The sequence below is a fragment of the Ciconia boyciana genome, chromosome 18 (assembly GCF_034638445.1).
Source record: "Ciconia boyciana chromosome 18, ASM3463844v1, whole genome shotgun sequence".
NCBI lineage: Eukaryota > Metazoa > Chordata > Aves > Ciconiiformes > Ciconiidae > Ciconia > Ciconia boyciana.
The window spans coordinates 11104095-11126058 of record NC_132951.1 but is presented as its reverse complement, the minus strand read 5'-3'; the positions used below and the strand labels follow the sequence as shown (position 1 = coordinate 11126058).

At 47.9% G+C, this 21964-nt stretch overlaps 1 protein-coding gene and 2 long non-coding RNA genes across 3 annotated transcripts; 2 read left to right on the top strand and 1 right to left on the bottom strand.

The window, feature by feature from the left end:
- The first annotated feature begins 214 nt into the window (after window positions 1–214).
- Window positions 215–3486, top strand: LOC140661233 (uncharacterized). The gene is made up of 3 exons (XR_012045676.1): window positions 215–2362; window positions 3039–3150; window positions 3247–3486. It is a non-coding gene; the product is annotated as an uncharacterized lncRNA (long non-coding RNA).
- Window positions 3487–3573: 87 nt separating this feature from the next.
- On the top strand, window positions 3574–7525 carry LOC140661234 (uncharacterized). The gene is made up of 3 exons (XR_012045677.1): window positions 3574–3755; window positions 5160–6033; window positions 7222–7525. It is a non-coding gene; the product is annotated as an uncharacterized lncRNA (long non-coding RNA).
- Window positions 7526–8258: 733 nt separating this feature from the next.
- LOC140661256 (ectonucleoside triphosphate diphosphohydrolase 2-like) lies at window positions 8259–20676 on the bottom strand. The gene is made up of 9 exons (XM_072883117.1): window positions 20563–20676; window positions 18187–18304; window positions 16324–16474; window positions 15414–15573; window positions 13868–14095; window positions 12477–12749; window positions 11438–11533; window positions 10335–10469; window positions 8259–9298 (listed from the first exon to the last, which is right to left on the bottom strand). Exons 1-9 carry the CDS (start codon window positions 20674–20676, stop codon window positions 9068–9070), a joined length of 1506 nt encoding a protein of 501 aa, XP_072739218.1. The 3' UTR covers window positions 8259–9067.
- Window positions 20677–21964: the final 1288 nt, after the last annotated feature.

Sequence of the window (21964 nt, the reverse complement as noted above, 5' to 3'; positions counted from 1 at the left end):
CTCTTATTCTGCTGTACTGTTCCCTTCTACCATCCAACTTTTTTAGCACGCTCTTGCATAGACAGTTCATCTATTGGTCATGGCTTTTACTGAGCATACTTTGATTGTTGTTTTAGCAGAGCCTTTTTATGATTGTACATATTCATTAGGATGCCAGCAAGGCCTACAAGTCCTAGCATCTCTTCTTGTTTCATAATGCAGCTAAAACTTGAAAGAGGCTCTTAATTGGGTTCTCCAAACCTAGCTAGTCTCAGACTGTTGCCTTGATGTGGCAGTGGACTGAGGCAAAAGCAGCAGGTGACCTCAATTCTTTCTACACAAACAGAGCACATTGGGCCGGTGCTGTGTCACGCAGGCACTCGTATAAGGCAGAGGTACGTTACGGCTTGTATACATATCATGATCTTATGCTTGGATAACAACAACCCGCTGTTTCTGTGACTGGGTCAGGTGAGGAGGTGAGCAGGAGAAGAATAACCCTGTAAAGACTTTGGCTGGAGATAGACTAGCCTCTGGTAGTTGGCTTAATACAAAGGTTATGGTGATTGATATTTCTGGCACGTAAACAACATATTCCCCCAGAGATGCTGGAAGGAGCCCAGGAGCACTGGGAGCAGCCCCAGAGACCCTGGGAGCAGCCCCAGAGCATCTGGAGTGACCTGAGAGGATCCTGGGGAGCTTCAGGAGGCCCTGGGAGAGACCTTCATCAGTCCCAGAGGTGCCCAGACAGGACTAGGAAGACACACATATGGCTTATCCCCCACATTCGAAGCCAGAATGCAGGAGGTTTATGCAGTTTACTTCGAGACAGCTGAGTAATGCAAAGGCATTAGGGTCTGGATTTATCCCACCTAATTATAGACATTGATTTGAATAGCTAACTCTGGGCTGTGTTCACACCAGAGTCAGTGGAAAGGGAGGCTCGGCCCACTCCAGCTCTGAATAGCCCTCTGATGACACCTTTCTGATCTCTGTAAAGGTGCTTGAGGTGACCAAATCCAAAATCTCAGTATCATTTAAGTATCAAAGGCAGCCAGGATGAATCCAGATCAGACTTGCTCAAGATTTCATACAAGGCTGTAATAATCAGTAAAGACAGCCTTTTTTCCAGGATGTGATGCCATCTCATCAGAGTAACATAAAAAATGAATGCTGTCTTCTTCCTGATTAAAAAGAGAGAATGCAGAATGTCTTGCCTGTGTTCTGCTGTCTAGGAAAGTACATTCAGCATAAATTCTCATCGAGGCGTGCTCGGAACAGCGTTAGCAAGCTTCTGCGCTCATGAAGCCCTAGAAAACCATACCTAAAATGGAGCAGGGGGAGCCACTGCAGGGCTAGTAGGAGGTTTCCTGGTACAAGTGCTGCTGTATTTAATGCAGATACAGGTTTTTTTTCCAGCCAGGGCCAGAAAGCGAAGGGCTGCGCATCAGTGATGAAGATCGATTTCCTTACTTTGTTAGAAATCATGAGCCTTTGTAGCCAGTGCTTCTCACAGCTTCTGCTTCAGCCCGCATTGCCTTTAATGTTTGGGAAGCTGTTCTGTGATGTGTAGAGTGAGAAATGGTTGCCACCCCCAGCGTTCCCAGTGGCAGCAAAAAAGTGGAAACACTCTGCTCAGTTAAGACTTCCGATATCTAGCTCCAAAATGTGAGCAGGATCGCACCCAGCAGAGCAGGGGATGGTACCCTATGGGGTAGTCAAAACTTTGCTCCTGTGATTGAGCCTCCAGAGGTTTCCCTGGGAGATTCAGCCACCTGAAGATCTACGGGTTAGGAGGCATTTCAAATTATTCATGCAACATTTATTTTTGCTAATTCTATCCCAGTCAGCCAGTACTTCTGTTCTTAGCTACGTGCAGATCCACAGGAAATGACAATTCTATTTTAAATATTTTTGCATTTTTTAAATTAAAGTAAAATTGCCAGTATTTCTAAGCTCTCTGTGAGGAGGAACACAGCCAAGCTGCCAGGAATCTCTATGGAGAGCTGCTGGAGCTGCTGACCATCTTAGCCCTGCAATTTCTAACGCTGTGGCAGCCCAGCAACCTAATTAGCACGTACCAGAAGGTGAGCTGGCAAGTAACGAGGCAGGTTTCTGCCAGAACCTTGTCTCACACGAAGCATTCCTTCGAAGACAAACCATCTGTAGGAAACACTGACAACTGGGCAAATTCTGGGAGAAAAAAATTGCACATTCCATGGTCCTGCCTGAGCAAAATGCTTAAATGTGTTTCTAATTGTTGTTGGTTTAGTGGACAGCCTGCACAGAGACACTGCTGCAGATTCCCGGGGCAGGGGAGCAGGGGGCAGTTGGAAAGCAATTGGGATAGCAGAGGAGGGAACAGCTCGACCAAGGTGGGGAGGTACGTGGCTCCCACATCATCTTTTCATTGAAGACTTCTGTTTTATCTGGTACTTGATTTCTTTGAAAGCTCTCCTCAAACCCTGCTGCAAGTGACAAGCGAGGTTTTGCCTCATCTGGGTGCTTCTAAATTTCCCCCCTGTAAGTTTGCTGTATCAATTAATGGCTGTAACAGGGATACCAGAAAACAGTTGGGACTGCTATTAGCAGGCCAAAGTCCCTGGGCATAATCCAAAGAAAGACATGGTAGTGAAGTTAAAACTAAGTTGGAAATTGCATTTCTGTTTTGTTGAACTATATATTAGTTATTTTTTAACTTTTTATTGTAATTGGTTTGGGGTTTTTTTAACTGTACTGCTTTTGGCATGAAACATTTTACTGTGAATACAATTGGTTTGAGCAGAGTGGGGAGATGCTTTCTTTAACTTTTGAGTATTGCATTCCCCTTTTACTGAGCCAGGGTTCTTTGGGTGCTATGGGGTATATAGAGACAATCCCTGCCCTTGGCAGGCAGGCAGACAACAGCTGTAATTCTCTTGATGCTTAACAACAAGAAAGCAGTCTGTGTGTCTGCAATAGCATCCTAGTCTAAACTGAGCCTAGTACTTGGGGCTGGGATGATGTTGGAGCTGGCAGGAGCCCAAACAGAAATCGCAGAAATAATTCTGTTTATATAGGTAAAAATCTGAAGCCCTGAGTTCAAGAGAGGGACACTGCAGAACGAATGTGGGTGGAAGCCTGCCTCTGGAGCTGAAAAGCATTCGCTTTTGGGGTCGTTCCAGGTTTATGGTAACACTGAAGTATGACATGGGTATGTGCAGACCTTTTGTCATTCTCATCTTTCTGATTGTTACTTCTAAGGGTAAACAATACTTTGTTTTCTAGAAATTACTGTTCTTGAGAGATGGAAAATTTGGAAGGTGAGGGGCTGCTTCCAGAGACTGGTGAGTGAGAGGTGCAGTTGTGGGATTCCTGCTTGAGAGAAATAGGAACAGCTGAATGGGATCAAGCCACAGGTCCATCCAGACCAGTATCTTGTCTCTAATGATCAGCAGCAGTTGCCAAAGAAAAACAGGGCAAACATATACGGATGTGGCAGGTGGTTCAGGCAATTCTTTAGCCACAAGCAAGTAACTTTTTGTTTAATAGCCCCAATGGATTATTAATAATTTATCTAATCACCTTTTGCAGCCATGTAAACTTTTGGCATAAACAGCCTCCTGTCATGATGAGTCCCACAGTTTAACCGCAAGCTGTGTGGAAGAAGAGCTCCTTCCATTTGGTTTGATGATTTCCACTGAACTCCTCAGTTCAGAAGGCGGCCGTGAGCCTGTCACTTCAAAGCTTGCACTTGAGAGTCTTAAACATTGTCGGTGATTACCATGAAATGGAAGGTAATGCTAAACCAGCTTTTACTTGATGTAAGGTTCAGCATTAATTGGCAGTTTGCATCTCCTTCATGTTTAAAACCAGTGAACTTTGAACACTGTTCCCATAAAGTTTCCCTCATTCGGTTCCACAGCTCCACTGCTGTACCTTATCCAGCGATAAGCCCTATAGGTATCGCCTTCTTTCACTTGGGAGATCTGTTTCTCTGGAGAATTTCCACCAAAAAGTGGTGACTAATACGATCATGAGGTGCACATATGGTGACACCCCCTGCTATGAACAAAAATAAGCTTTCCTTCACACACAACTTGATTTTGTCATTCCTGTGTCTCTCTCAGACCTCCTTTTCTTCATTCCCAGTGCAGTCCTCTTCCTATTAGGGATTGTTCTTTCTCTCTCTTGTTTCCAAAAAAGCCTTCATCCATATTCCATGCTAGTGCCCATCTCCCTGCATAGAGGCCTTCTTCCCCGACTAACACCACGGCTTCTTAAATCACTGATGAGAGCTGCTTTCACATCCCACACGTAAAGAGCTTCCATGCTGCAGTGTGTTTTTCATCTGTGTCCGCATCAGGAGTCTCCTTGACAAGCTTCCAGGCAAGCCTGCTCGCTAATTTATTTGATTTGTGGTGGGACCAGCTACTAGCTGTGTTGGAGATTTCCTAAGGCTTAAAGCGCTGTTCTGCCAGCCTCCCTCTTGTGACTAATCCCTGTCATTACACACTCAGGGGACCAGCAGCTTACCTTCTCTGTTTATCTGCCTTGAACAGGCGGCCTAAAAGCACCCTACTGCAAGAAGGCTCTGAATATCTCATATCGAGGGCATGGTGGAAGTCAGGTCAAAGACACCTTTTCTGCCTGGTCTCCACTGTGTACAAGTACACAGTGATGTTTACTTGCAAAACATCAAAACACTTCGGCTTGCTGGGGTTTGATGGCATTATGAAAGGACTTTTATATTAAGAGAGCTGTGGCAAAAATTGGCATTTTACTGATCCCAGTGTTCATTTGGGCTCATTCTTCTGATAGCATTTCCATCTACTTCAGTGTGTTCTGAATTAGCTCTTGAAGTAGGAGTGACAGTCCATGAAGTAGGATATAAACATCATATGGCTTCCTACTTCTCTGGAAGATGTTCAGATACATGCTCATATGCATGGTATAAGAACAAAATAAAAATGTACTGATCGATCTCTAAATCCAGCCATCCTAAAAGGCATTCCTCTCCTGTTCTGCTGGATTTGCTCCACTCATGGCTGTGGATTTCAAGTCATTTCACTATTGTTTATTATAACAGCCCCAAACAACTGCAATGAGTGCAAGTACTGCAGTGCCTGGTGCTGTACATTGTTTCTGCACTTGCTATTCTGGAGACCTTCCCTTAACCACTGAACTGGATATCTTCACAGGCAGGACAGTATCTCAAGGAGAGGAGGAGTTACAGTCACTGCATTACTAATGGGAAGCTGGAGCTCAGCCATTATGACAAGTTTTGCAAAGTCCTTGAAGCATGCATGACCTTCTTGCAACTTACCAAGATAAGCTAGGAAGTTTGTGACAGCACCTGGTAGAGAGTCCAGCTCTGTGAAATCCCAGTGAACTAATTCATCCATAAGCATCCTGTGACATACCTGTGTCTCAAAAAGCAGCACTTATCTACAGCCCTGCATCGGGAACAGCCACGTACTGGAGGGAGGCTAGGACTCAGCTTAGGTCTCTCTCCTACAACCGCAGGAAGCTTGGGTGCGTCAGAATGGGAAGAAAGAAACAACTCTGGTCCTGTGCTGGTGAACATCGTACTGCAGAACAGGACTGCAGGCAATAAACTGTTATTTCTCTCAATTTTCATGGGAATTCATTGGTACAACCCAGATGGGATGTACTGTTTGGGAATCCATGATGCTTTGGAAATGGTATAAACTGGAAGAACGACAGGAGCCAATATACTCCTACAAACATGCTGAAATGAAATTTAGGCCACTCCAGGGCAGCTAACCTATTGTGTTTCTGGAGCTAAAAGAGAGAAAGTGCTTTCTGGTGTCAATTTTTATATCTAACACTTTTGATTTCCTTCTTATTGATACTTGCTGACAGCAGCAGAACTGCAATTACATGTGAGCAGACATTATCTGCCAGAAGAGCTCTCCTGTGGTTCAGCCTGAGTGAGAAGTGAGGGAGCTATGCACAAACATAAAGAATTTATGGACAATTAGAAGATCCTCGTTATTAATAATTTCCACAATTGCATTGTAACCAACAGGCTGCAAGCATCTTCATTTCAAAGTAAGTGAGTTAATCTAGAATCTCCTTTTAAGCAGATTTCTCCTGTCCAGGTAATCTGGGAATTAATTCTGCAAATTTACGTAGTGCTGACATGAAGGAGCTGCTTCTATAGACAGCTGGGAGAAAGGAATGTGGTACTTTTATTAGTTTCCATTCTTCTTATAGGTTCCCAATTTTGGGGGGTTTTTTTGCCCTTTTTATGACTAAAAACACACTTCAGGGCTTTTAAAATACCAATCTAGCTCATCATCTAGTAAATACATCTCTAAGTGGGTTTTTTTCTGCCAGACGGAAAGAGACCGATAGGCGCCATCAATACTGCCTGTTCCAGTTCACCTGGTAACCCTGGCTGCTGGGGGCTGCAGCGTGGGGTGGGCAGCACAATCATTATATGAGAACACATCTGCCTGCCCCTGCCTGCCCCCAGGACCTGCCTGCAGAAGACAGCAGTGGCAGTATTTGGAAGGAGTGATGGGAAAGGATGGAGTGGAGCTGCCACCCGCAGTGTATGGACCACCAGGGGAAGAACTTCAGCCATCAAAATGTCTCACTGTGCCTGTGATGAGAACAGCAGCTTTTAGCTCAAGAGTTCAGGATCTGCTCTAAATGAAGTGGTTGTGGGTTGTCTTCGCATTGCAGAGCTGTGGCTCAATGTCAAATGGTGGCTCAAGTGTCATGGATTTAATGGGGCAAGTTAGGCCATCTGTACGTGCCATCACTCAGTACAGCTCAGTGGCATGTGCGAGGCAAAAGTGAAGTGTCAGGAGGACATGCTGAGCTTCTTGCCTAATTGCTCGCTTATTGTCTGCATGGAAGTCCTGAAGCTTCTAAACAAGAGCCTGGGGAAGTTCCAGCCAGTGTCCTGTTCTCTTGGACCCTGTGATCTAGTATTCAAAATCGAGAAGGTGTAATGACCTTCTCGAGGTGTAACGCAGGCCAGAACACCTGGAGTCCTGGGGTTCCTGGCATCTCACTGGCTTATTTCCATTTCTGACAGTGGTAGGATTCTTCTTGGGCGGGTTGCAAATCTCAGCCAGAATTCCACAGTTCTCCTGTGTGCTGACAGGTCACAGAGCCAGAGCTCTGTTTAATGATTGCATTTCCAGATGTGGGAGGAACGAAGTCTCAGGAGTTTCCCTGATATCACTGACTCCCTGATAACCTCTTTTTTTTTTTTTTCTTATGCAGGCTTGCCTGAATCCCTCCTACCTTCTTCAGATGGTTTGACCAAAGAACACATCAAAGATGTAGACACGTCTCTCATCAACTAAACACCAGCAGCCAGGTTATCTGAAGTAATTTTCTGCCTGCCTGCCACTGGGAAGAAAGTGCCTTCAGGGGTTCTCGTTGTGTACCCTGAAAGGACACAGCATCACAGCTCTTGAGTAAACAGAGGCAAAATCCACATCCCCCATCCTCCTCACTGAAACACTTTGTATTCACAACAAAACCCCCGCTTTGATCTCTTGCCAAGAATGACACAGACAGTCTATTAAAACATCTTTAATAACATGATATAATTAAAAAAATCTAAGGTGCAACTCAAAGAAATGAATATGAAGCTTGTTTAGAACTGTTTCCACACCCCTCCAAACTTGACTGACAGGTTTCAAACCTTCATTAATTGGCCTGAAAATTTATGAATAACCCAATGTAATGGGGGAGGGGGTTGTCCTATATATGAGGGGGGTGTCCTATATATGAGTTGGGAGCACAAGGGATTCATCAGATTTGAAAGGATTTGGGTGCCATTTTTTAAAAAATCCTGCAAGGCACATCACTGCATCTCTGAGCATTTACATTTCTGTTTAAAATGGTCTGAAATGAGTAGGAGACACTCATCCCTTAGGCTTTTAACAGCCTGTGTGTTTAAGTCTCTAAAGCAATCCGAGAAGTGAACTCTAAATGTCAAAGGACAGTGTTAGTCTGAATCCATCCCTTTTCTTTACAATAACATGAGGAATTTGTACAGCATCTCATCTTTTAGACAAGCAGAACAGACCAGACCAGAGGAGCTGGAAGGACTGCCAAGGCCCAGAGGAATCCTGAGGACTGGATTATAAAGTAACTCTGGTCACAGTCTAATATGAAGGTCATTGGACTGACTATTAGGAAAGCTTCTGTTCGGGGGTCTGCTCTTATCTAAAGGACAATATTAGATGAGATACTTCATTTTCAGAGTCAGTGAGTCAAGCAGTTCACTGTGAATGAATGAACTGGTGAACTTCAGCATAGCATGCACCCGATTTTAGTAGATGTGAAATTAAATGTGTTAATTTAAGTCCTGGTTAAAGAGTTTAAAGTGGCACTGTTAACTCTGCGTTGCCATGACTCAGCTGAGAGATAGGAACTCAGCTGCGTGTCTGTGCCCTTTGTTTCTCCTTTGATGCTCTGCACATTTTGTAGAGACCAAGACCAAAACCCATTGCTTTTGAAGGATTCTCGGTCAGCAGGAGCATTCGCTGGGATGCACGGATAATGTCACTGAGGTGGAAGAACAGACAGATCAGTAGTAGCAGGCAGAAAATACCTGCTTTTTCCCTGGAACATGGAAGCAAGTTGGCTGTTATATTCTGATTATATTTTAATGCTGTTCTAGTCTTCACTAGTGGTGATACTGCAGGCATCATCTCTCTTGTGGGCACAGAAGAGGACAGAGCACCTTTTCAGACACCACCTCTCCTGATTAGACAGGATTTTTCAATATTAACTTTACAATAGCTCAGGGCCTGCCTCCTCAGAGGTATCGTTTCATTAGGCTGACACTAGTAATCTCAGCAAGCAAGATCTGTGCAGGCTGCTCTCGTTTGGAGAACGAATAGCTTGCCATCCACCGGGAATCACGGGCTTCCTGCAGAGCAGGATCCGTTGTCTCACTGTACAGTAGTGCAAGTGCTAGCGAGTTGAAATAAGGCACTGAGGCTCTGGGAGTCCTGCAGGAAAATCACATCCTCCAGTGACTTACACCTGGGTGATTTCTGTATGTACCCTGTTAACTGTCCTCTGGCAAGAGTATCGAGTCCCAGAATAACCATCAGTTGTCATCAAAAACACTGCTGTTCCTGTTACTGAAGCTGTTTTCCTTGACCATCACTCGGTATGAGATGCGCATGAAAGAGCCAGTGAGCAGCACGACAAAGAGGATAAGGAGCAAAGACCAGACCCTTCGTTCAATCCCCTTGAGGAAGGCTGGGCTGTCCTGTGGGATGGTGTTGGTCCGACTCAGCAGGTACCCAAGAGTCCAGCCAGATGATATATCACCCATCTATTGAAATAAAAAGGGGAGGTCAGAAGAGAAGGAGACAGTCTGGACCGCAGCTGTGTTTCTGCACCCAGGCCCAAGGCTTCATATACTTTATTTGAGACTGATCCAAGGATTAGGCTTGAAATGAGGAGCTCTCCCACCCTCAGTGGCCTGAGTACAAATAGGCCTTAATTGCCCTGACCAGCCTCACCTGGGGCTTCCACCCACCCCTCTGCCCATGGGCCTGGGAGCTCCATTTAAGCTCTGGCCCAGGCAGCTACCTCTTTCCTGAGCTATGCTGTAGGTGTGTGCTGTTCCTTCTGTTTACTGACTGGTTTTCCCAGATGAACCTCAGGCATGCCTTGTGGGTAGTTCTGTCTCTGGCCCTGTTGCGTGGTTGAACCCCTGACCTGTGTTGTAGGGAGCTTGTCTCTGGTTTTCCAGGCTGGGCTCCCTGGATGGACCTTGGACCTATCTCATTACCTTGCCTTAGTCTGATGATCACCACGTGGCTGACTGAACCGCTATCACTGACGTGGCCCTGCTCAGTGGGGCCGTGCCTTTGCTGGTAAGTTGAGAAGAGGTCTGGGAATAGGCTTTCTTTTGTTTTGTGAAGGGGAGGACCTGAATCAGATCCTTTCCTTAGGGGTTCCAGATGCTGAAGCAATTTCAGACATTATAAGCTAGTTATAAACCCTCAGTAGCATAAAGGTGATTGCATAGAGGTAGGGCAGCATCTTTTGGCTCAGGAAATAATACTAGCAGTTTGTCCTTAGCATTAAGTGGTGATCAAGCCGTACTTCCTTCCCTGTTGGGCATAGACTCTTAACGATGGTATTGGTCCAGATGAGGTTTTGACCCATGTGTTTTTCAGTGGGGACAAGTGTAATCTCTAGCTCTCCGATGCTGGTTTTCTTGCTTATCACAATTGTGAATTTGCAAAAACATCTTGCTGGAGAAACCTAGCTGGTTAGGGCTTGTAGGAGTGGGGACAGGCTAGCTTTACTGAAACCAACCGTCCCTTATAATTGGAAATACCATGCTGTAGGTAACTGACCTTCTTCTGGAATGCAGTCCAAACAGACCTGTCAAAGTCAAACGTGTATCCCTTTGTACTGAGATGAAAGATGAAGGCAGACACAACACAGTAATCAACAAGTGTATCCAGGCTTGTTTGGGACTTGTGGACCAGCTGGTGTCATTTCCAAAAGAAGATGGGGAAAAAATAAAAGCAGTAAATACTCAGTAGCTCAATTTCAGGCCTGCTATAACCTCTCCTTTCCTGCTCTGGGTCTGACTGTGGGTCTGGAGGAGGGGTTTGTGTCCTGTGCAGACTGAAACCATGCTTCCTGCACCCACTGGGCTGTGGTCTGGGAACCAGTGTCATCTCTTAGTGCCTTTGTTCCCATCTTATTAAAGACCAGGCAGTTCCAAGAGCAGCAGGACTGGCAGCCAGGTCTCCTACAGTTGCCTTGCAGGTGAACTGCTTGGTATGATTCTCTGCTCTCTAATTAGGTTGAGCTAATGCTGCAGCCTTTCTCTCAATAGGAGCACTAATAAGATCTTTCTCTTCTATCCAAAGAGAAAACTTTAGGGAACTGCTTATGGGCTTTGCTACCCCATTAGCAAACCCTGTAGAAATTGTCCCGTTTGAATGTTACTGTGGGTGCTTGGTCAGTGTAGGTGCAAATGAGGTGCAAAAAAGCCACCAACTGAGGGAAGGAATGTACAAATCCCCCCCCCCGGCTTGGTCTCCATGGGCCCCAGTGAAATGGGAAAGTCCCTGGAGTCTGAGCGGATGTGTTCCTTGTGCTTAAGGAGAGGAGGATAACAGGAAGACCAAGGTGATGTACAGGAGCCTTCCTGTTTACTCCTTCCTGTTTACTCCTTAATATGCAGTAAAAGGAACTTGTGTCTTTTCATTTAATTAAGTCCAGGTGTTACCAGCAGCAGCTGGGATTTGAGAGGAAGAAAAATATGTGGAGCTTGTTTCCTCAAAGTAAAAAAAAAAAACACCCACCAAAAAAATCCAGGCAAATCCAAGTTTTTCCCTGAGGGAGACAGTAACTTACGGCTCTGTCAGTCTGAGGCACATGGGCTTTTACAACAGACTGTTCCTTACTCCCACTCTCCCTGCACCCTAAGTTGTTCCACAGTTACCTCTTTGACGGACATCCCACAAAGCCTGTTGACTGCCTGACCCAAGTCAGGAGAGGATACAGGTTCTCTCATGAAGTCCATGGCCTCAGAAATCACCTGCAACAGCAGCAGAAATAATCATTGGGTTGGACTGCACTCTGCATCCCTGCATACAGTGCCTGTGGGAAAGGAAGTGGCAGTAGCTGTGGGGCGCATTGCCAGGGTGCCCGTTCTGTGTGCTTGTGCTGGTGGTTACAGGGCCTCCGATGGGTGCAAGGAAGACAAGCAGGATCTGTTACTGTCTGGAGATGGAAATAGGACTGCTTCTAGCTTGCATGCAGCAGCCTTTCTGGCCCTGCCTGAATAAGTAGGCAGGGCCTTATGCTCCTTGGCACCATGTCCATGGGAGGCTCTCAGGAGCAGGGAGCTGAGGAGATTTCTGTAATTCCTCCCTCTGAAATGCACTCAGTTTGTCCTAGGATCTTGAGGTGGTCCTGGCTTAACAACCCAATGACTTTGGACACTAGATTCAGGGTCTCAGTTATAAGCATGCTTGTGGTGGAGCATGCCCAGATGTTTGCTGAGGGAGTGGCAGAAGATCTTCAGCTTTACCACATACTTGGTGTGGTACCTGCTCAGCACACAACTCCTGACTGCCCGATCCTTGCTGGCTCATGTGAGGTCCTTTATGGCTCTGTGGAGCCCCAAAGTTTGTTTCACAAGCAGACATTGCTGAGACAGGGATGAAGAAAGCCCTACCACAGACATTGGTGGGAAGCCTGGGGTCTGTATTTCACAGAATCACAGAATCGTATAGGTTGGAAAAGACCTTTAAGATCGAGTCCAACCATTTTTGAACAGCTGTGTGCAAATGAGGGGGCTCAGGAGTGCACATGTACATTATTAGCACTGTGTATGCAGCATTAGCCAGAGCACTAGCTCTCTTGGCTAGAAGAGGGCACAGTGTGGCTGTTCCCACTGTATTTATTAGTGACCAAACTGGTCCCATTTCATGCGTTCTCCATACCAGTTGCCTACCCCAGTGTAAATGAGAACCTACCAGAAACCTGGTCTGGAGGGGCTTGAAAACACCGCTGAGGGAACGCTCGAAGAAGCTGCAGGAAGAGGAAGAGTTGAGCAGGCTTTGCACAAGTCTCATGCAGGCGGTGGGATTGCTGGAGCCAGTGATGTTGAAGACCTCCTCAGGGCCGGGGATGTCCGATGTATCATCACTGGCAGCACAAGGCCCAGCATGCACGGATTGCCACTGCACTTCCCGGGAGTAGGTGAGGGGCCAGCAGGGGTTAGACACAGTTTTAGCACTTCTCTGGTCCTAGGGGCAGAATAAAACAAGGACAGAGGCAGCAAGGGAGGAGGCTGGCATCCCAGGGCTTCACAAAGGAAGACAAAATGTAACATAGTGAAGAACAGTTGTCCTCTGGCACCACGATGTTGTAATCGAGCAGGCAGACTGCAAAAGGTTTGCTAAACCTTATCTCAGCTAGTCAACTGCAAGGCACAGACTGGTGCAGCAGGCTCCCAGCTCCTGCAGGGTTCAGGGGCAAGCTGCAATGACTGGACCTGCTGTGGGAGGCTGGGGAGTCCCAGCCCTACCTCCTCTCTCTTAGACCAGAAATACAATTTGAATGAATCTTGTACTCTTTCTAGTTGCAAGAAAGAGGCTGTTCTGGTCTGCCTTCCAAATGGCTTGACCCCTCAAGAATCAGTGTTTCTTATCTCTAGGAATTCCCCAATATAACTGGGGTGAAGTGGGTCTCCATGTGGCTCATTCAGGCCTCAAATAAGGGGAGGTGTTGTCTATAGGGAGGCAAGTGGATGAGCAGTGAGTAGTTTATTTCTGAAAAAATCAGTTTTGGTGGAGACTAAAATGATTCCTGAGTTTGCATCAGATCCTGCCACCTCCCCCTCAAGTGAAACAAAGGTTGGAAGACCCAAAACACCTGCATGTTTTCAAAATGAAATATTGCTCTTTTAAAGACTGCTTCAGGATTAAAGTCAGCAAAAGACAGAAATACCCCAAATGGAAGATCCCAGTTGGTTCCTGGGTGCTGTTGTTTAGGCTCCCCTTCTAGGATGGAGGAGTAGTTTGGAGGAGACAAGGGAAGCCTTTGCCTCTCTCTACCCTGAAGGTTGTCTTAGCACCTCTGGAGAGCAATTTGTGCTCATATGTAGTAAGGAGCCAAATAGAGCCTGCAAGTAGGAAACTCTGGAATGGGTGCTTATGTGTCTGCTTGGAGGGCATCGATTTGGGCATAGAGATTGTTTGACAAAAGCACTGGGCTTTTTTTAGATATATGCAAATGCCTTCTATTAAACACAGTGATTGACACTTTCCCCATTAGCAGCTACGCCTTATGCGACTATCATTCAGTGCAGAGGGTTGATATTGTATCCAGGAACCTTGCAAATGCCCTTCTGGCAGATACTCACTTGAATGAGCATAGAGAGCAGCCTGCTGCGGAGCTGGTCTGTGCCGTGGCAGGGGCAGTGACAAGTGTACACGTTGTGCGTCTGCCCATACAGCTGCAGCCTCACTCCCTCCTTTGGTGCCTGGTTCTCTTCTTCCACCTTGGAAGTGAGCTGTGCTGAGGTTCCTCCCATGGACAGGACTCCTGCCATCCCCTTCTGGGAGGGGACCAACTGTCCTCGCCAATCATACTGACCCAAAAAGAACCACAGAAGTCAGTTCTTAAGACTTCTACACCTGGGTCACGGTCAGATACAAGCATTATTGCACAGAGAGAAAGCAGCTTTCTGGCGCAGTGCAGCTCAACTTTTTTTCTTTTCCCCACAGGACATAAGGATGCTGGACTGGTGGCTTTGGTGGGAACAGAGGAGCCATTGTACAAGCACTGCCATCTGTGCAGAGAGCTCCCCACAGCCAACAAGAGCAAACGGCTCACCACCCTGGGTGGCTGTTCAAGGCACTGGTCTCAGCAGGTAGGAGCAGGGGAGAGAGGAGAGGATGGTGGTGGTGGGGAATGGGAGGGAGGTTTCCAGGTGGGCAGATAAGGGCTTCAAGTGCTGCCTTGATGCTAAAGTGATCCTCCTGTCAGAAGAACCCTGTGGTTTCAGCTCCTGCAGTTTTGCAGAACTGATTTTGGCAATGCTGAAGTTAGCAGTACAGGCAGGAAAGTTTATGTGGGTGTAAGCGCTCTCTCCCTGGCTGGGGGAGGCTGTGTTGCTGCCAGCAGGGCTAGCAATTCCCTAACCAGTGCATGCTTGCTGCGGGTTATCAGAACTGCCTTTCACTTCCCTGAAGTGGAATAACTCAGTCTAACCCACCTTTCTCTTGCCCTTTGAGTTCTTCTTGAGACCCTTTGGCTTCAGAAGCCATGGGTAGAGCAAAGAAACTTAAATGTATTCTTTTTGTTTAGCGAGTGCTGTCTGAATACAGACCTGGCCCCTATGCTGGGAACGCCCAGCTATACTCTTGCTAGCATCTCAATGAGACGAAATTTGATGGGCTTTTGCTTTGGCAGCAAAAGACTCTGCTTCTCTGTCCACCATCCACAGGATGTCTCGTGGGACAGCTGGACTCCAGCGGCAATCCCACAGCACCCCACAGACATAGCAGCAATGCCTGTTTGACAGTGGTGCTGAGCTACAGCTGCAGGGACTCAGGGCAGTGGGTTCTTGTTGACACCCCAGGGCCAGCCTGTGTGAGGTTATCTATGTGAGCACCCTGGCTGTGCTGTCCAGAAAGCCTCACATCTGTTAGGCCAACTGCATGAACGTGTCCATTAAAGGCTATATTAGAGGTTTGGTCCTGCAGCCTAGTTTTAACCATCTTGCATTCTGTCCCCCAGCCAGCTGGCGTTGGATATAACCTGCCTTCTCTAAAAGACAGTGGAAGTTGTGCTTAAGCATTGTTTAAAGTACAGGGCTTTAATGACCCCTCCACATGTCTCTGGCTGTTTGCTAATGGGAGTTGCTCAGCTCAGTTCTGCACTCCCCAGGCAGGATTGTCCTTTACCTTGAAGAAGTTCTCCAGGACATAATTAACAGCAACCCAATTGAATGCTTCCTTGTATGGACTGGACAGAATTTGTGCCCCCTGAAAGTCAAATGGGGATGACTTCAGGGCCACAGTCAGGGCTGCAAGGAGACCGTCGGAGAGGGTGGCATTGGTGGGGCTAAACAGAAAAGAAAAAAAGGCACATTTGTTGTTACAGGACCCTGCCAGGAGCAGCCTGCAGTGGGGGCACAGCTGCAGGGCTTCTGCTGTGCTCCCCACTTTGGGTAGTAGCACAGAGACACAATGACAATCCCATGCCTGCTGCTACTTCCCTCTCCCCTCACATGGCACTGCGGGCAAGAACAGCAGAGGGATGATTTGAACAGTTGTGCCACCATTCAAGAGTTTAGGAGTTCAGTACCCTCTGCCACTGAGGGATCTTGTGGCCTTGCCCCACTGACCTGGCCCCCTCCAGACCTTACTTTTCCCCAGTGTCTAAAAGGACCCTGAGAACAGGGTCCACAAAAGTGTGTATGATAAGGTGGATCTTCCCACCACCGCTCCCAGCCTGCTGACAAGAAGCACCCCTGCAAGCCCATGTGGGTTGTCACATAAACTGAAAACACTTCAGCTTCCAGACTGACAGATATTTTTCCAAGCACTAACTGTGAAGCCCTAATTGTGAAGGAGACTTTACACAGACTGGTAGTGGTAGCAAGAGTGTCATCCTTGTGGCTGCTTGGGGGGACAGTATGGAGACACAGCCATGCTGTATTCCCCTTGAGTGCGTGGGGACCTGAAGAAGGTTTACCTGACTAGCAGATTAGGGATGAAACACACTGCAGAGCAGACAAGGTGAGATGCATTTACAGAATGATCCGCATGACGTGTGCTGATCTCTGGGTGTGGGTTTGCAACATTCACTCACTTCAGGTGCCTCATGCTGGTGGTTGCTCCCAAGTAGAGGCGGGTTTGGCTGTGCTGCTCTTCCGGGATCTCTTTCTGGGCCCAGTTCAAACATGGCTCCAAGCTCTCCCCTACCTTCTGTGGAGAATCTGAGTAGCTGGAGACTCCTAGACCTGAGGACCAGGGGACAGAATGAAATTTTCTAAAGAAAGATATGGGAGAAGTGTGAGAGCTGTTACCCAAGAGGTCACTGTCCTAAGGCATGGTTAAAGATGGAACCTGTCACAGGCGGAATGAAGGAGTTCTTCCAGGTAGCCATCCTGTTAAAATATGGTACAGGGAGCAAAACAGCGCATGCATGTAAACCACAAATCGCACAAAAAGAACCCTAGCTCTGCTGCTGAGGCAATCCCATAAATTACCATGTATCAGCCATAAGACTACTGCAACAACTGAGGTTGTCTCAGCCCACAAGAAGAAGAAATGTGTCTTTAGCTGCTATAAAAGATAAGCAAAAGGACATGCTGCCATGCAGACAGAGCTGAGGCTGATGTGTCAGCTCTTTCCTCCAGCCACTTCCTCTAGTGTTGGCGGAGGTGGCTTCTGAGTCCTGTGCCTGCAAGCAAGAAATGCTTGCTCTAGAGGAAGCTGGTGCTGCGTGGAGAGAAGCTGCGTGGAAGCCTTGACTCATCTTTCCAGCAAGATTCAATGGGGTCTTAAATGCTGGTTTTGAACTACTACCCAGAAGGAGCCTCACTGCCCCATCCTCTGGCCCACTTGTCTTCCTGGCTGTGTGACTCCCTCACCATGTGCTTTGCTCTCCTGGGCCCTGTATAGGGCTGACCTGCAGCTTGCCTACAGCCACCCAAAGGCTGTGACCAGGCTGCCATGCAGAGCAAGGACGGCTACTCTCCTCTGGGAGAGGGACCTGCCTGGACCTCTTGCTGGTGCTGACACACTGTTGCGGCAGCAGGTTCAAATAAGTCTTCAAGCTCTGAGCTACAGTTGCTATTTTTAACCCAGCCAGTGAACATGGCAGCAGTCAAGGGACATGTACAAAGTTTCAGGGAGTGCATCTTCAGTATGTGGTTTGCATATTCAGTGCATTATTGCATCTTCAGTATGTGGTTTGTATTGCTTACAGTCTGCAAGGGCACAAACCTTCTTCCCTGTTTGTTGTGCAGCTGCCCTCCTACAGCACACTGCTACTGAGAGTTCACGGTTTCCCAGCATCCTGCTATAATCGGGCTTCAACATCAAAGCAAGATTGAGAGATAGGGAAGGAAAACCCCAAGCATTCATGCATTAAACCCTTTCAGCTGGCTTTGGCAGGGCCAAACTGATTCAAACTAGTGAGGAAGACCTCAATATTCTCCAAAACATGACACCTAAAACCAAGCTGAACTCATGCTTGTGCTGTCAAACCTTGCATAGGGCGTTGGAGTCCTCACACCTCTGTTGTCCTGGAGCTACACCACTTACTGCCTGGAGTACAGTCAGGGGGAGGCAGAAGATACCAGGAGTCACCCTGCAGCCACTTGTCTCTGTTGCTGTTCACTGTCTCACCTGAGTGAGAAGCTCAGCAACCTTGGCTCTGCCACTGATCCACATGGACAGCCCCTCTGTGTGCTTCCCTGCCTGCAGCAGGCCAAAAAACCTGTCACCTGCTACTGCTGAGTGCTCTGATGTCCAGCTGTTTATGGCTAAATCTGCCCATGTCAAGAAGACCCATGCTGAAAATAAGCAGCCTGTGCTTAACTGTCACCACTATTTCAGCGTACAGCTAGATGATAAGGAGCTGAGGAAATTGCAGCAATGGTCCATGCACAGATCTCTAGGTTTCCATCCATCCTATGCCAGTCCCACAGAGCACTGAGCACCTTACCTTGTACGGGACAGGAGCTACATTCCCTGATCACCCCGGTCTTGTTTGCCTTGGTGGTGGTCCACTGGTAGATGAGCAGGATGGTGCGGGATGGGCCAGCATCCAGAACAATGCCATACTGGAAAACCCCCAAAACGTTCTAGATAAATGCCACTGAATACATGCTGCTTTGTTATTGTAGGGTTGCTCAGCATTATATAGGTATTCTGGGTAACCCATGGGCCTGCACTGTAGTATTTGAGTTAGCTTTTTACATTCAAAGAAAGGGTGAAGCCAGAAGATGATGTGGATTTGCAGGGAACCATCTGCATTTCTGAATATACATGAGGAGCAGCAGGAGCAGAGAAACACCCAGAAATACGTTAGACCTACAGTGGCATGCCCTGTAGCTGTTCCTGCAATCAGGTAGAGGGCTTCCACCAAGAGCTGAGCCACCTGGAGCTCAGGACAAACAGGTCCTAAAGCAGTGGGAAATGGCACTATACAGGCCCTTGACTGATTCTGGGGCTCAAACTGCTGCTGGATTGGTTTGCTAAAGAGATAAGGGTTTCATGCAGAAATCGGAAGGCTGTGGCTTGTTCCTGCTTCTGAGGAACCCGAGATTCCCACAGCTGTTTGATGCCCCGCTGCAGAGATGGTGTGACATGGGCTGGGTTTGCCCCGATGTGTGCCAGACCTGTGGGAGCTGCAGCATGCTGGGACCAACCAGCACATACACTGACCAACGCAGCAGCCCTGAGGAGACCGAGATAACGTCTTGGCAGAAACAGCAGCAGCGAACGTGGGATTTCTCAACACCTTGTCCACTGACAGTTCTCCTATTGCCTAGCAGGGAGGCTGAGGGCTTTCTTAGTCTCTTTGCAGCCCAGTGTCTGGTCTATTTGCTGCTGACTGAGCCTTGATGAGCTGCACCTCATATGTGAGGTTAGGAAATGTGAGGAGAAGCTACTGGGGTACCCTGCAGCACAGCTCTGTGGCTCTTGTGGGTGTCCCCACACTCAAAATAGCCCTGGTGCTAGCCTAGGGTCTCCTCCTCTCCTCCCTGTTACATGACCCCAAACTGGGACATCTCCTACACAGACGGGAAAGAAACTTGTGAGATCTGGGAGGTACGTGGTAGTGCATGGTCTAAGCTGTATCTTGCACAGAAATAGTCGTAGCTGTGACTGAGTGGGAGGAAAAACCTCCTGAGAGGTTGATGTTAACACCATCAGAAGGGTTTCAGCACAACACAGAGCCTGGCTGCAGCCTCCGAGCGAAGGTGGCTGCCTGCTGCCTTCCTGGGAGCTCCCAGCTGCACCAGATGCAGTACCCAGGCCAGGAGCTGGTGGGACTGGAGCTGGAGCAGAAATGTAGAAGGAGGATGGAGCTCCCTGCCTGAGCCTGCTGGCATCCTCCCACATGAGTGACAGCTCGTATTTCTCGCAGGGACACGTTGGCTGCCACAGAAGAGGAAGAAACAAATGGTATTGGTGGAGAAACCTGGATTTTTTTTCTTCCCTCACAAAATGAGAGGCAGCCGCTGGCAGCGCAAGGGCGGAGAAGGGATCACCATGTTTCTGCCTCAGCTCAACACCAGGGAAGGGCAGAGCACTCGCTGGGCAGAGCATGGGGAAATAAGGGGTTTTTTAATCCAATTTTGTTTCTGAGAGGAGCGTGGAGGATGGGTAGTATGTCTAAACGCGCAGGTTAACCTACTTCTGTTTGAGTAAACCGTAGTGTGCACTGATCTCACCTCAGCAGAGGTGCATCAAGAGGCAGAGTGGGTGGGCATTAACCCCCTGGTCACTGGGCAGATCTGACCCTGCTGCATAGAGCGGGTTGGCTCTTTGGTTAAAATCAAGAGAGGACAGAAGAGGAAAAGGCATGGAAGACTTTTTGTTTGTTTGAAGCCAGAAGCAGCCATTTAGGGCCAAATTCCTACCGATTTTCAAGAGGGACCTAGGTCTTTCCCTCCACTGACACCACTGGTCCCTTGCCACTCTGGGGTAGCTCCTGACATGGGCTGTCTCTCCTCAGCCTGTGGTGAGCATCTCTGCTGGACAGTATCCAGCCTGTATTTCCTTGACCAGCCAAAGGAGTTGGCTTGTTTTTGATTTGAAAAGTTACAGCATTTTGAAGGATGCAAACCCATCTTCGCAGTCTTGTTCTAGTCCCCTCCTCAGTTTGTTGTTTTGGGCTAGTAACTAAGTCAGTAGTACAATGAATGTAAAAAGCAACAAAACACACCAGGTTTTAGTTTAAATGCCTGGCTTGCACAAGGAAACAGATGGGTTCTCCTTAAGAAGCAGCCCCACAGACAAGGAGAAGGTCCTCTGCTTACTGCCCTGCTTGACCCCCGGCTTGGCCACCCCTTGGGCAGGCGGACACCCTTACCTTCGTCCTGAGAGGGGTGATGGGCACATCTTTGGTGGAGACGCAAAGGAGCACGATGCCCGTCAGTCCCGCTATGATCACCAGCCAGGGGGGAAGGAGTTCACGCCAAGACATGAAGTGCTTTCTCTTTTTGCAAAGAGTCAAAAGAGGAAGCAGCGGAGCAGCAAACTGACAGCAGCTGCTTTGTAAAACCTTTAAAAAGAGGAGAAAGGCGGGGCCGGGGCCAGGCTCTGACTTAAGCCCAGCCACAGGGACCACAAGGAGCACATGGGCCAAGCTGCGATGTGTCAGGCAGTTCTCCCTTCCGTTGCTCCACGCAGTAAATAAAACGACAGCTTTATGCCCGTTCCAGTGCTAGCTTTGCAAGGGCATCAGTGCAACCTTGAAACTTGCAACCCAGGCATTGGCGTTGAGGCAAACAGAAATGTGAGGTTAACTCAGCTGTGTAATAACCAGAAAGCAGGCAAAACTCATCTGTTTGGTATTCTGTGCCTGGCAGTGCTAGCTGCCAAAATTAGAAGTGGGGAAACTCCTTGTTGCTAGGTTTACTTTGTGTCTGAGTGCTGCAGGGTGGACCTGGGGTACTTCCCTACAAGCACGTGTCCATCGGGTTGGGGCAGAGCGTGGGCACTCTGCCTGGTTCCTTCAGACTGCTCCTGCCTCCTCGTTCGCTCTCAGGCGGCACCCAGGACAGGAAAACATCTGCACGTTTGGTTTTCCACCCGCAGGAGACTCTGGCTGGTTTGGTCTTTGCTGTGCAGGGAGATGGTGGGGGGTCCTTAGGTCTTTTGCCCCCAGAAGGCCAGAGTCAGTGTAGGTGGCTGCACGCCCCTTCCCATGGAAGATAACCAACCCCCAGCCTTTACAAAATACGTGCCCGCTTTCTCCTTTCTGGTGCCCCAAAGATGCATCCCCGAAACCAGAAGTTCTGAAGAAAAACCTGTTAGTCAGACCCAGGAGAGGTGCTTCTTTCAAGCTGTCCCCATCTGTTTCCCAATGATTTGGTCTAGGAATAAAAGTGCAACTCCTTTAAAGAAATGTTTTGGTTTGTGCAAGCTGGACGACTTATTGCAAGGCCATCTTGCCCCCACCAGAGGACTTCTCCAGCCAGGCCTCTGTCTGCAGAACTAAAGGAATGACACCTTCTTGGTCTTGCAGGGGTATTTGGAGACGCATCTCTCCATCGTAGAGTTGTTTTAAGCAAAGTGCCAGAATTCCCTCATCTTCCTGCAGACTTTAGACTCCAGTTCAGATTTTGCTGGTCAGCAACTAGAATGCATCTGCAGATGTCCTGTAGTGACAGGACAAGGGGCAATGGTTTTAAACTGACAGAGGGTAGGTTTAGATCGCACATAAGGAGGAAATGTTTTACGATGAGGGTGGTGAGACACTGAAACAGGTT

Excerpts from the sequence above, each read along its gene's own strand:
- LOC140661256 (XM_072883117.1), bottom strand. The coding sequence starts at position 20,676 with ATGTCTTGGCGTGAACTCCTTCCCCCCTGGCTGGTGATCATAGCGGGA. Across the intron at positions 18,305-20,562 it reads TCACCCCTCTCAGGACGAAG|TATGGCATTGTTCTGGATGC; the intron begins GTAAGGGTGTCC and ends GGGGTTTTCCAG. Across the intron at positions 16,475-18,186 it reads TAGCTCCTGTCCCGTACAAG|GTCTAGGAGTCTCCAGCTAC; the intron begins GTAAGGTGCTCA and ends CCTGGTCCTCAG.